This window comes from Arvicola amphibius, chromosome 10 (assembly GCF_903992535.2).
Source record: "Arvicola amphibius chromosome 10, mArvAmp1.2, whole genome shotgun sequence".
Classification (NCBI taxonomy): Eukaryota; Metazoa; Chordata; class Mammalia; order Rodentia; family Cricetidae; genus Arvicola; species Arvicola amphibius.
Window position 1 is genome coordinate 100,092,750 of NC_052056.1, and position 15,269 is coordinate 100,108,018.

General features: G+C 41.5%; 1 protein-coding gene across 1 annotated transcript in view; it reads left to right on the forward strand.

Annotated features, from left to right (window-relative positions):
• Positions 1-15,269, forward strand: part of Sdk1 (sidekick cell adhesion molecule 1) — a 935,030-nt gene that overhangs the window by 346,637 nt on the left and 573,124 nt on the right. The window contains exons 3-4 of the mRNA XM_038345621.1: positions 10,395-10,501; positions 13,601-13,748. Of these exons, the coding sequence (XP_038201549.1) occupies positions 10,395-10,501; positions 13,601-13,748 (255 nt within the window). The remainder of the gene's footprint in view (positions 1-10,394; positions 10,502-13,600; positions 13,749-15,269) is intronic.

The following is a 15,269-nucleotide window of genomic DNA, read 5'->3' on the forward strand; positions in this document are numbered from 1 at the left end:
TCCACCTTGCTTTAGCAAAGGTTGTCTTGGTGCCATCGTGCCAAAATCTGTCCATAGCAGACTGCTCATGGATATCCATATTCAAGAAGTTTAGCGTAAACAGTACATGGCTCATGGCATTATGTGGTTTTTGAAGAGATAATCTCCTGTTTTTATTTTTTGAAGTTGTGTTTTCAAGCAGCCATGGGCATGTTCTACAATTCCTTGTCCTTGAGGATTATAAGGAATACCTGTCTTATGTTTGATATCCCACTGTGAACAAAATTGCTGAAATGCTTTACTAACATATCCAGACACATCATCCATCTTTAGGGATGCATTGAACAAGAAATCTTTATGATTTTTGGGGTCCCCATGTATGAGAAGCATTTTAAGCAATGACTTATTACATGCTTAGTGGCTGCTCCAGTTTGTGCAGTTGCCATCAAGAATATTGAATACGTATCGATTGTCACAGCACATATCTTAATTTGCCAAATTTTGCAATTCAAGTAACATCCATTTGCCACAAATAATCAGGAAGTTGTCCTCAGGGATTTACCCCCAGATGAGGTACAGGTAAATACTGTGAGCTTATATCACATTGCTTCCCTTATTGTTTTCTTAAACTTATACTATTTTGATGATGCAGACCATGTGATCACTGAGCAAGCTCAACCTGAGATAAAGCAATTATTTTTGTAAGCTTATCAATGCATTACTTTCAGCTAATGGGCCAGGATGGTTTGAATGAGCTCTGATATGCCCTACAAAGCAGGGCAACCTTCTTTGTTGTATGGCATTTTGAATTTGCTAGGACAGCATCTTAACTTGCTTATTGTTAGTCTCGATATATGGGATGGTTTCTAGGACTTAAAGAGAATTAAATATATATTGGCTGTTAGCATATAGATTAAATGCCTTGTATGCAAAAAGATAAAATATTATCACAACAGTTCGCAGCTCAACTATTTAAGCTGAGGCCAGTTCTGTTTGTACTACATGTCCTTCACAATTAACCACATACAAAACTCTTCCATTGGAAGAACCATTCTGTAAAAGTTAGCATAGCATCCTTTAAGGAAAGGATGTTTTTCCTTTTAGGAAAAACAAAGGAATGTATTTGTGCAGATTTCAGTAACAAATCAGCTGGGAAAAAATTATTAATTTGGCCTTCAAATTGAGCAAACACAATTGCCCAAAAATCACTATTTTGAAATAATCAATCAATCTGTTGCTTAGCATAAGGAACATTGATTATGACTTTTTCTCTGCCAAAATATGGTGTAGTCCCAGCTAGCTACTGTTAAAAAGCAATACTTTGAAAGGGTTGAGCTAATTACTTCTGAGCATCACAGCAAAGTTTAAGTACATTTATAAGAATGCCAAAGTAGCCAGAACTCAACAAATGAAACTTCAAGTATCTAAAATTTAATCAATGTATCAAACTTGCAAAGAGACAGGAATGCATGATGTAAAGTGAGAAGGAAAATAAAGGCTATTGAAACCATGGTGGAACTGACACAAAGTAGCAGAGAAAGGCTGGGAGACAATTATGGTTGTGTTATAGATAATCAAAGTAAGACAAACTCTAAAGATAAAACTGTATCTGAGGGAGATTAGAATGCTCAGAAGAAAATATGAGTAAGCTTATGAATACATCAACAGAACTATACAAAACAAAAGGCATATTAAAGAAACAATTAAATAAGCATTAGAGAGTAACAAGAAAACTTCAAATGTATGTGTACCTTCAACTAAAGAAAGGGCAAGGGAAAATAATTAAAGAAACAATTCTCTTTTCTCCTAATTTGAATAAGAACCCCAAAGTTACGAAGCATCAAATTATGATAGTAGACTTACTAGCCAGTGCAATAAGGCAAGAAAAATAAATTATCTATATTGCAAAAGAAAAAATACTGATTTCATTGTCAAACAGTATAATCAAGTGAGGTCAGTAATGTTACCAGATAGAAGTTAAATATGTAAAAATTATACATCAGTTCACCTATCTCTATTTTTAACAGTCATCCTTCCTTATCCATAACACACACAACACACACCACAAATTAAAAATAGTACCAAATATTGAAATACATAATGATAAATCTGACAAATGATGTACATAATATTTATAGCAAAAACTTCAAATATTATTGAGAGAAATAAGAAAGCCTGGCTATTGGGCAAATATACTGTACCCTTATATCCGAAGACTTAGCTCTTAAATATGATTTTATTAAATTTAAAATATTTACAGACTTGTCTTTTGCTCATATTCCTTACATGTTGAAGTACATCTCCCTAGTACAATTCTTCCCTGAACCACAAAGATCATCCTTTTATATACTGCTTAATACATTGTTTTTTAATCAATTTTTTAATCAACAAGTAAAGTGTGTGTGTGTGTGTGTGTGTGTGTGTGTGTGTGTGTGAACACTTCCTTCTTAGGTGAAACAGATTATTTTTATCAATATCTAAAGTGAATGTGACCCTCATCTGCATCTTCCTGCAAATATGCACTTCCCTACTTATTCCTAACCTCAGTTCATGCTAATTCTCCTCTGATGGTTTACAGTAAGTCTCTGTGAACTCACTCACTCACATAAACAGATTTTATTTGGGCTTACCCCAGCCATGAGAATTGTGAGTTTTAGATAAAAAAAAAAAAATCTCATGTAGTTCCATGCTGTGTTGCTTAATTGGTTCTTAGTATCCCATATAGAGATGGTTGTAAATTGGGTATGAAGCTTTTGATATGACTTCAACTTTCTTCTTTATCATAAAACTATATTTGTGAATTCTGTCATCGAAAAATGGACTCTTCATTTCTGAAGCATCAAATTATCATTTTGTCTAGAAAGATAGGGATAATAAATGTGGGAATTTAAGAATGGATAGGCTATTGCCATCTCACTCCAAGAAAAAGTGACCCATGCTGCCCTCCCAGGCTTATAGAGCATAGCTTGTGCTAGGGTATGTGACTTAGATCTTTAGTGTTAGTAAGGTGTGGCCCGTCTTCATGTGGATCCCACAAAACTGTGTGCTGCTTGTATTGGTTGCTGGCTTCAGTTTGACTGTCTTGTCTTTTTGTGTAGTCAGAGCAGATAGGGTTGTTCCAGGGGAACTTCCCAAACGGAACTGGCATGTGGCTTCTTAAAGTTCTTATTGGAGATGATTTGGATGTAGATAATTAATCTCGTTGGGTCTTTTGTATTAGGGTAATTCTGGAGTCTAAGTGAAAAGCCTTAGCCAGCAGGACAACCCCATCTACTATGATCCGTTTTTGACAAGGACTTCCAAATGAAACACCAGGAGCTTTAATTGTATGATCCTGATTCACTAGTGCTTGTTATCATGCTTATTGCTTAGATCCCTCTTTCATTATACCTTGGTGTAGATATTTTTTACTGTGCAGAGGATAACATTTGTCTTCATACTTCAGTTCTTGATGTAATGGTCCCCATTTTTTATGTCTACAGAGAATCTCACATCATAAAGAATTAAGTAATCACAAATGGAATAAAAGATTTTTCTCCATAAAAAAATCAATGCCCTCTTTCCCAAAGGTTTTCTGACATTCAATTCACACTGACTTGAGAGTATTTAATCCTAATAATGCTAGATCTGACAGACCGATTCCTGTCACATTCTTGAGCTTCATGAAATGGAGATTTTTTACCTTTTTGCCCCTGAAGAAAGAAAGAATGAACAGTCTCCAAAACATTGCTTACACTAGTGAAAAACAAAGTCCTGGAGAGACTTAGGAATATCTCAACAGTGACTCTTGAACTTTGGGTTGACTTTTGTCAATGTTAGAATAGAGTCTAAACATAGTCATCTATGATAGCCATCAGTAAGATGCTTGTGGGAACTTGGCATCGCATTGGTCTCTGGAATCTTTGGATGGCCAGATTTGAACCCTGACACCATTACTACCTGCTTGTTATGTGTAGCCTATTCTCACAGGCACCTGTTTAGCTTCCCTCTTCATTTAAAATAATTTTTTTTTAAAAAAACACACACATGCATGCATGCACGCACACACACGTATATGGTAACTTTTGGAAATACAGGGTTCCCAATGGATAACTCCATCTCTCCTGTTCTGTGCACTTTAACTTCATACTGATGATTTAACTCTTCTAAGGGCATAACCTTCAACTTGCCCCAACGCGTATGACCTGTCAGTCAGGCACACATTCAAAATTGTGTATCTGTTTTCTTATCAAATTCCAGTGTAGATTTTTTCATCATTATTTTGCTTGAGGAAACAGTCAGCGACAGACTCATTCCACTTTGGATTATTGTTTTTTTAAAATTTAATATAAGAAATTTATAAAAAAAAAATTGGAAACATAATTATCATCTAACCTTCCCAAGATGGGGTGATTTTGTGAACCTACACATGGCTTTTAATGTGTATTTCCCTAAATCCCCTCTTTTTAGTTATAAAAATAAGAATGAGCTTTTGTCCAAAAACATAAAACTTATTATAAAATCTGGTGCTTGTTCATGCAAAATAGGTATCATGCTAGCATAAAATTATACTTGTAGCTAGTGGATTTTTTTGTGTGGTGTGTGGATTGAACCTGTACCTTATGGATACTAGGGAAGCCTCCTACCACTTAGGAAATCTCCCCCTTATTTTCTTGCTCATTTCTTTTTAAGGTGTGCTAGGGCATCATAGTTGCTAGTCAAGCACTAAACCATTAAGTTAATTCCCAGCTCCAAAATTTTATGTTATCATCATTATTATTAGCAGTAGTATTTTATTGATTTGTTGGTTAGTTGGTTGGTTGGTTGGTTGGTTGGCTTGCTGGTTGGTTGGTTGATTGGTTGGTTATTTGTTTTTTGTTTGGTTGACAGAGTTCTGAGCCCAGGCTAACTGAGGTCCCCTGTGCAGCCAAGGATGACTTGAACTCCTGATCTTCCTGCTTGTAATGTGTGAGGATTATAGTGTGTGGCACCCTACTGCACCTGGTTTAGGGATGAAACACATGACTTTGTGCCTGCTGGGCAAGCGTTCCATGAACTGAGCTACATCCCCACTCAAGATACTTAGACTGGACCTTGTTCTGGAGGTGTGGGTTTTGTTGCCCTGATAAGGATTCTCAGTCCTAGTATCTTCTTGTTGTAAATGGCTGCCAAACAGTAACCCTTTAAAAGTAAGTTATATTTTATCATACTTTTCTAGAAATAGAATAGTTCTATTGTGGAAAGATTCTATATTATCAGCCTAATTTGTCTTAGGGTTTTTTGTTTTTTTTTCTTTTTGTTTTACTCTGTGTCAATGGTCACAGGCAATTTAGCAGGAAGCCGTGGTCATTGTTGCTTTGATCTTGTTTTAATCTCCCTCCCCCCAAGTTGTTTTTATTGCATTTAGAGTTGATTTTGAACTGCATTAAATCTCAGAAAGCAACTATCGCTATTGTCATTCATGAGTTGTGCTTTTGCAGATAGTGAAGTGGCTTTAGAGTTGTGGGGACACTGGAGGTTTGGCAGAGTAGAGTGAGGCAAACCCCCAAGTGCCACAGTCATCCCAGAAGCCAGTCCCCTCAGGACACCGAACGCCATGATCTGAGGTGCTGCCTCAGTTGCTATCCAACTCCCTCTTTGCTCCACTTGTCCACCTGCCACTGCTTCCTTTGTACCACTGCCAAATCCCCCCATACATGTATGTCCCCTACCGCTGTGTGTCTTCCCCCCCTCCACTGCATCACTGCTTCTGCCATGTCTCTCCCACCAGCATTTCTGCCACTGTGTCACCGCCATTTCAATAACCTACCATTGCCATACCCTGTCCCTTCTAGTTCCCGTCACCCATGTCCTGTCTCCTTTGTCTTACCCCAACTGCCATGTCTAATCACCATCCCGTCCAACCACAGCCATATTTCTCACTTTACCTTTTGGCTCTTGGGCCACTTCTTTTGCGGTACCAGGCCACAGCAGCAGTGTTGACTTGGCTGTGTAATGTCTCTGTGCTCTGGAGTGAGCCTAAGTATAGCCACTGTGACCTTTTGTTCTTTGAAGACGTGTTTCTAGAGTAGTGTCCATAAGTGTGGAGGGGGTTCAGATCCTGGGCAGACTCAGTGTGAGTTCTCCATCCTGTCCTAGCTAGGCATTTACTGCTGGCTGGGAAGGAGAAGCCTTGAATGTTCTGGTGTGTGTTCAGGGTAGCCTTGGTGGCTAAGTTGCTATCTCCAGCAGTCTTGGCTCTGCCATCCCTGGCATTGGTGGGAACTAGAGTTCTGTTGTCCTGGAGCGCTGTGTTGGTCTAGCAGAACCCTACCTTGGTGTGATGTCTTCATACCTTGGCCCAATGTTGACTGGAGCAGGAGCAAGTGTTGCCTGTGCTGAGCGGCATATGGTACCACAATTTTTATCGTACCTTCTTCCAATGAGCCAGGAAACTTTCTCTGCTTAAAAATGTGTGTTTATAAACAATAGGCTTACAACGAACACCCCCATCTGTTAGGTGAACATAATTTGCGCAGGAATTCCGGTAAGAGGTGGAGGACTTCACAACGGTTTTGTAGATTTTCCCCTGGTGCGACATTATCCTTGGAGACGGCGCACGGCGACATATGCCTAATACTCACTTTTCCTATCTGCCTCTTCCTGTCATCTGAAAGCAATGCTATTTCTGTGCATTAGCATATAAGATTATTGTAGAAATTCACAAGAATTTTTGCATCTATGCAAGATACTTAAAAAGAGAAAAAAGTAGATCGGGTAACAGTTATGTAAACATGGTCATGTCACCATGATCCAATTGTCCTTGCAGCTCTCCAGAGCTGTGCTCCAATGACCTGTCCTCATGCTCCTCTAAAAACTTCTGTTGATTTTGCTTTAACCTGATCTCAGCACCCCTCATTCCTATAATTACAGTACACAACAATCAAAGCTTGCAGCCTTCCAGTCTGATTTGTAATTTAAATACATGGCATTGACTCTTTGTGCTTGGTTTGGTATATTCTGATTGTCTTCACTAATTAATTTTGTTTGGGATGAACTGTTCCTCATAATAGAACAGAATTTTTAAGATTAATGCTCAGCAATGTTTTTTTCTTATCATAAAAGGTTTTATGAGTCCTACCATAGGACCACCGCAAGGTTATCAGAGGGAGACTCACTTTGATTAATATTTGCTTACTGCTGAATTGCCTGTATTGTCCAAGTATTTTATTCACCTAAAATTATTCCTCTGGGTTCCCTTTTCCAGGATGACTAATTGGACATACTTGAATAAAAAAGATGAGCGATTAGTTGAATATCAATGCTTCCAGGTCTACTTGGTACAGAGCAAACAGAACATGCTAACACTGTGTCTTTTGCCCGAGTTACTTTAAGTTTCTCTGATTATACTTTGTAAGAACACATGTCTTCAAAAGATTAGACAGCCGCAGCCGGAGCAGCACTTTTGTTAAGGGAAAGCAGCAGCAGCATTGCATTTTTCAGATATTGAGGAGACCGTGTACATGTGACCTTTCATGACCCGCCCCTTCCCAGTGTGAAAAGGACCCAGGCCTCCACGTCTTACTCCTTGCTTTCTTCATTCAGAATGAAAGTTTTCCTTGTTCTGTTACAATGTGAACATTGTAATGTTTCATTCACTTCAACCTCTTGGGTAGGGCATGCGACAATGACCTCTTGGACATGACAAGTGAGTACCACCAACCCACATATTTAATTTAATTTAATTGTGTGTGTGTGTGTGTGTGTGCGCGCGCGCGCGTGTGTGCAAATGTAAGTGCACTCGGAGGCCTGTTAGCCTGCTCCATCACTCTCTTCCCTTCCTTTTATTGCCTTGAGATAGGGTCTTTCACTGACTGTGGATCTAAGTCTGTGGGCAGAAAGCCATAGCAATCCTCCAGTCTCTGCTGTCTCTCAACACTGGGGCTATCGGTATGTGCAACCATGCACAGCCTTGTTGCTAGGTTCTGGGGATTTGAACTCTGGTCCTCCTGTTCACAATGCTAAGTCATCTCCACCACTGTGTCTTATTTTAATATGATATAATATGCTTACACTGCATTATCTATATGTAGTACACACAATCCAGTGAATTTAGGGATAAGCACATACCCTGACACCACAGTCACAACTTCCTCATCACCATTTGCATGCATTTGCTCCAATCCTGTCTTTCAAATACTGTTTTTATGTTATAAGAACATGTAGGGCTGGTAAAGATGGCTCAGCAGGTAAAGGTTCTGGCCTTGCAAGCTTTTTGACCTGAATCGGGTCACTGAAGCCTGTGTAAAGGTAGAAGGAGGGAACACGTTCCACAGTGATGTCCTTTGACCTAAACATGTGCACTGAGGCATGAATACCCCCAACATATCATGCACACCCACACTGAGAAACAGAATTTTAAACATTAAAAAAAATGCCTAAATAGTCCCTTGGCCAACCGTAAATACACAATACCACATTGCTAGCTGTGTTCTCTATGCCTCACAGAACACTGATAAGACATCTTTATTTTACCTAACTAAGCATTGGTTTTCTTTGGTGCTGCCTCAATCCCCATTTGCCCTCCCTGGTTGTCACCATTGCATGCCGTGTTTCTCCTCCTGTGACTGGTTTGTTTGCATGAGCAGGATGTCTGCCAGGTTCATCCATGTTCTTGGGGGAAACTCGCTTTTCTTGGTTTAAATCTATATACCGTGTTCCATCCACTCCTGTGCTGACAGATTCCTGGGTTCTTTCCAGAGCTTGGGTGCTATGAAGCTTTGGTGAACATGGGGTGCAGGGGTCCCCATGGTCTTGATTTCAGTTCCCTTTCAGAGACGCAGTGCTGAGTCTAGAATAGCTCCATTTTTAATTTTGCAAAGAGCACTCGTTATGTAGTATTGTCTCCGTGTACGTGCCCAGCAGCAGTGGACAACAACAATTCCCTTCTCTCCATCCTCAGCATGGCCTTTAAGAGCCGGGGGCTGTAGTCTTAGTGTGGTTGGGGTTTGCATTTTCCTGACGGTAAATACACCAAGTGCTGTGAGTACACAGAGTACCGTGAATGCCGAGTACCATGAGTGTGCAGAGTACGGTAAACGCCGAGTACCATGAGTACACCCAAGTACCGTGGATGCACTGAGTACTGTGGAGGCTGAGTACTGTGGATGCTCTACTTACCTTCTTAAAAAACCTGTGGCTATTTGCCTTCTTCAGATGAGTGTCTCTGCCTGTTGGGCTTTAGGGAGCTCCACATATATTTTGAATATTAACCCTTTTTCAGACAGTTTGACAAAACTTGTTCTTGGCTGATTTATGACCATAGCCTACAATCAGTTAAGTACTACCTCAGGTCTGGGTTCAGGAGCTGTTGAATTCTATCCAGTGATCATTAACTACATCCCTGCTGGTTTCAAACATGGATTTCAACTGACTTATAAAACTAATTCTATACTTCAGCAGGACTGGTATAGAAAGCCTCTCTTACTGTCCTTTGTAATGCCGATGAGGCTTTTGGAGTGGTATGGGGTGTGAGGGATTATTATAGCCCTAGGAATGAAAACTAGAATCACTCATATTACACAAGGTAAATTATTACGTCTGACACTATTTCATCATCTGAAAAAACAAAGCTATTGTTGGTGTCAGCACGTGGAAAAGGAAACCCCCGAGGAGCATGTGTTATTCTAACAGACATCCACACTGGGGTGGAGACAGGGTGGGCCTGGGCCTGGGCCTGCTTTGCCTGAGGACAGCCACAACTCATCCTGAAAGTGGCAGTGATCTTCTATATGGAGGGACTTGGACTTTGTGTGCAGGAGTCCACAGTTCCAGAAAATATTTCTGTAAATCCTGAGATTTGGCACTGTAAGAATAGGTAATTTTCTTAAACTGAAAAGTCTGCTTTAATTGCAGTGACCACTGGTTATTTAACATTTCTCAGAGCAGCCTAAGGGAGGGAATGTTTGTGCCTCAGGTTCTGTGGGATACAGTCTAACATGGTGGAGAAAGCATGGCACCAGAAGCTTGAGGCAGCAGGTCACATATGTGCCTTGGGAGTCAGAGAGCACAAAACCTCCCAATGGCCCGCTTTCTCCAGTGACTCTATCTTCTAAAGGTTGCTAAGCTTTCCACACCAGCATGACCAACAGGCCCAGTGTTCAGACAAGTGAGCCTATGGGAACATTACATATTCACGCCCCAACAGCATGGTAATGCCTGATTCATATGTGACACTGTGCTGACCGTAGGAGACAAGCATGAGTCCTGACTCCATGTACCAGTCTGCAGCCTCATTGGATTTGGGATGCTGGTGAAGCGAACTCACAGTGGTCTCCCTTGGCGAGGGATTGAGTACGTCTTGAGTACCAGAGAAATGATCACTTGAGCATCTTATGGGAGGGATGCCCTTACTCTTCCAGGACTGATCACTGACACTTCTTTTTGGCATTTTTCAGGTATATCATCCCATCTTTACAGAAGCTGGATGCCGGGTTTTACCGCTGCGTGGTGCGGAACAGGATGGGCGCTCTCTTGCAGAGAAGATCTGAAGTTCAAGTGGCATGTATGTGTGCAGCATGAGCGCCGGCCTTGAGCAGCAGGCAGAGTTGCAGCAGTGTGGGGAGGCACTTTCTGCTGTGGCAATTGATACTTGTCCTTGGTTCCTCTGAAGTAGCGTGATAAGACCTGGGGGTGTAATTCAGTGGTAGAATGTTTGCCTGGCTTGGATAATGCCCTGCGTTCCAACCACGGCAGCAAACTGGGAGGCGGGGAAGATCAGAAGTCCAAGATGATCCTTGGCTCCATAGTGAGTTCAGTGCCAGATGGAGCGGCATGAGACATTGGCTATAAATGAATGAATAAATAAATTAAATATAATTATGGTTAAAATTGGTATAGGGCCAGTTAAATATCTCAGAGGGTAAGGGTACTTGGCCCTAAGTCTGATGACCTGTTGAGGTCCATCCCCAGGACCCACACGGTGAAAGGAGAGAGAGAACCCCTTCAACTTGTCCTCTCCTCTGACCTTCATATGTTCACACACATATCCTGTGGTAATAAACACTCACATAAACATGCAAATAAATAAATATAACTTTAAAAATCTAAAAACAAACACGGAGACCCAGGTGAGATGTTGCTTTTTTTCCAACTGAGAAGATTAAGGATTTCCCAAACCCATGGGAGCAGGAAGTAAGATGGTTGGTATAAACCAACTGCCATTGGCTTGGTGGTAGTGGGATTAAAGGTGTTTTTAGAATAAAAAGTTGAACCTAAGTTAAGGTCAGATTTCCTTGGTTCTTCCCCGGGATAAGATAAGGAGCCATTTTGCTGCCTACCAGACATGGGCAGTCAAGTCCCAGCTGTTATTATTGTAGCCATCTAGCCTTTATTCAGCAGATCCATTTTGGGGGATGAAACTTTTAAAAGAAGGGACCATCAAAAGGCAGAGACCTTGACTGTCACGCAGTCTTTGGGGGCAGGAGACCTGGCCTATACGCTGCCCCTTCCTTATGATGGGAAGTCTTTGAAGACTAGGATCTGTCTAGCGGACGGTCTGCTTCAGTGTCGTTTGAAAACACTGCCGAAATGTCATCTTGTTTAAAAGCAAGCAGAAGAACATTCTGAAGTTTTACACTATACGATGCCCCAGGCTTGAGTCTATACTGTAGTGCTTCTCTTCTGCTTTGGTGGTTTCAATATTGCTGCTTCTAATTTTGTTATCCATTATGATCCATAGCTTTATGTTAGCATATAAAATAACTTAGACCTATCTCACCCTCCTATTGTAATCACGATGACTGAGGGAGGTCCCCATATTATACATGTTTGGCTATTGTTTAAGTCACTAGGAAGACATCAATCTTGCTGGTTTGTGAAGATGAAGTCACCACCAAATCTGTCTACAGAATAATTCAGAACTTTTATTCAATAGAAAAATTGAAAACATAATAAATAGAGTGTGGATCAATACCCAAACCATATTTGAGTAAGTTAAGAGCCTGGAATTGATTATAGTATACTACATTTTATTTATGAAGTTTGGACTTTGCAGGGTTGTCCATGCCCTTGTTCCCACCCTTTGTTTCTCAGTCCTTCAGTTTGTAAGTACTTCCTTCACTTTCTAATAAGCAAGGGCATTTCCCACAGTCTTATATATCTCTTTTCTGTGCCATCATAGCAGGCCCTGGCACACAGAAAATAGCTTTTAATGGTAAAGCTGTACCATTTCTTTCATGAAAAATATCCTAAAATGAGATATACTTAATAATATATGGTGGCCAGGCAGTTTGGTGAACACCTTTAAACCCAGCATTCATGAAGCAGATCTCTGTGAGTTCAAGGGCAACCTGGTCTATGTAGTGATTTCCAGGCCAGTCAGGGTTACATAGTGAGATTCTGTCTTCAAGATAAAAACAGAAGAAATTAAGAATAGACGGGTGATGGCTCAGTCAGTAAAGTGCTTGCTACACAACTGCAAGGAACTGGGTTTGGATCCCAGCACCCACATACAATGCCAGAACCAGCCATAGGGCTGACTGGGGAGTCCATCTAGCCAGTCCTCAGCCACCAGGTTCAGTGAGAGTCGGTGTCCCCCAAACCATGTGGAGATCCATCAGGACAGATACCTGATCATCCTCTGGCCTCCATATATACACACGCAAACACAGACACACATTTGCAATTGTTCATTCCCCTACATACATACCAGCTGCATATACCTGGGAACATGTACACATATATGTTACTACACACACACAGAGAGAGACATACTCACACACAAACACACATACCTGCAATTCATTTCCTCACATACATACTTGCATATACCTGGGAACATGTACACACATACATTACTACACACACAGAGAGACACACTCACACACAGTCACACACACACACACACCTGCAATTCATTCCCCCACATACACACTTGCATATACCTGGGAACATGTACACATATACATTACTACACGCACAGTATGGTGTGGAAACAACTCTGTGTATATACATTGACTGTATCTGATAACAATATGGAAATTATTTTAAATTTTCAATTTACTAATTTAAAAAAGACCCTTTCATATCTACAGTGTAATGACTGTGATCTCATTTTTTTTTTGGTTGTTTTACTCATTTAAACAAAGACTGATTATCCCAAACTATGTCATCAGTGTGGGGGTTCTCTGTGACTTCTCTGTGAACACTCCAATGGTTGGAGCACATTGGTTCCCAGACACGTGAGGGAGACCATCACCCTAGAGATGAAGAAAAGGAGACCCAGGTGGAGGAAGGTATCCAGGAATATTTCATTGCAGCTTTGTAGAAACTGCTTCGCGGGGCCTGAGATGGCTTCCAACAGCTTCTTTTCATGTTAGACTCAACTGGGAGCCACCATCATATCATTGCTGTGTGACAAAGGGCCATGGCCTTGCTGATGAGGGTCCCGGTGGCTGTTTCAGAGGCTCACGGCACTGCCAATGCTCCCCGCACAGCCCCACCCGCCCTTGTCAGCGCTGCCTCTCAGTCTCGCCTGTCACCTTGTTAAGTGTGGCGGCGGCACCAGCTGCACTGTAAAATACAGTTATTTCCCTCCCTGACCCCTACTCCCCCGCATAAAATAGCTCACTCCAGAACTTAAAAGTCCATTTTTTCTCCACAGATATGGGGAATTTCATGGATACAGACCAGAGGAAAACAGTTTCTCAAGGACAGGCAGCGCTTCTCAACTTAGTGCCCATCGTCAGCTGCCCCAGACCGCAAGTGACGTGGTTTAGAGAGGGACACAAGATTATTCCAAGCAGCAGAATGTAAGTCGTTCTGAATGTGGACGTAATTCATTACGCTGTACCAAGTGCTTCCTAAGTGGCCGGCGACTGGGAAGCCTTGCTCAGTGCCGAAGCTTCCGCAGTCCTTCATGAGCAGCTGCTTTGTAACTGGCTTGGCTATTTTTGAGCAGCTCAAGCGAGTGACCTTCGTTGTCACTTTCTGCATGCTGCACACCCTGAACCTGAGGTCTCCTCTCCACCCTGAAGCCCATTCTCTCTGGGTTTGAGTTCATCTCACCACCGTCTCCCCTGAACTGTGTGTAACCTCATTCAGCCAAGCCTGGTGTTTACCTAAACAGCCGTGGGGTTCCCTCCTTTCTGTGACGATAAACTGCTAATTGTTGCTTATTTCTGTTTATCCTTTCATCCTTCCACGGCAGTTTTATTTCCTTTCATCCAATTAGTGGCTCGCTCATCTATTGCTAATCACACTGTGAGTAGTTAAACCCTATCTCAAGGCCTTCCTGCATGCCCCACATTTAAGATATGTGTCGAAGGCAGGTTTTCTCCATTTGGAGCTTTAAGTGGTTAAAAAGGACATTGGATCCATATTTATTTTTTATCTGAGGGGTGTATGTAGTGATCAGAGGATATATTGGGAGGGTCCTCTCTTTCCACCTTGTATGAGACAGTTATTTGATACTGTGTACACCAGGCTAGCCCATGAGCTCTCTCCGTCCTCCATCCATTCTTCTTTAGGAACTAGTACTTGAATTATGGGCACCCACTTCTGTACTCTGCTTCATATTGGTTCCGGGGCTCTGAACTTGGGCCCCTATGTTTGTGAGACAATCGCTTTATCCCCTGGGACTTCGCCCTAGTCCTTGATGATGTATTACTTAAGTGAGCAGCTTACAGTCACACTGAAAGGTTTTTGCAAAGACAAAAGCGTTCAAGGATAAAAATTTCCAAAAAGAATCATGGAATTCTGTGTGCTTGGGGTAAAAGTCAAATATTTATGCTGCCAAGTGGTTGCACACAGATAAAAAAATGCATGAGGGGGAAAGTTCTTGGTTCAGTTTTTGGAAAGGATGTGTGTGAGGCATTTGCTGAGTGGGTTTCAGATGAAACTGTGGGAGTTAACTGGGCTAGACACTCACTTTCCCACTTAGCAGGTCACCATGGACCTCCTTCTCTAAGCCCAATGGATCTGTTATCCCACCTTGACCTCTGGACCCTGCATGGGCCTGCTTACCAAATGTCTCGGCTTTTGCAGTCAGAAACAGGGAAAAAAAATAGAAATATGTGAAACAGGCATGTTTCAAAATGTTTGTTAAAAAATACCCATTACTTTAAATGGTATGGCTGCTATGCCTTTTTCTGTATTTGAAGTTCCTTGGATATTCGCCGTTGTATTGATTCCAGTCCTAACAGAGGCCTCTTGGGATTGGGTGAAACAAAAAGGAAGGATCGATATCTCATTGCTGTGAGAGACCGTTCTGTGGAGCAGAAGGCTGCGGAAATGCAGTCGGGCATAAATGTTCTGGGAGGTTCCAGTGTAAA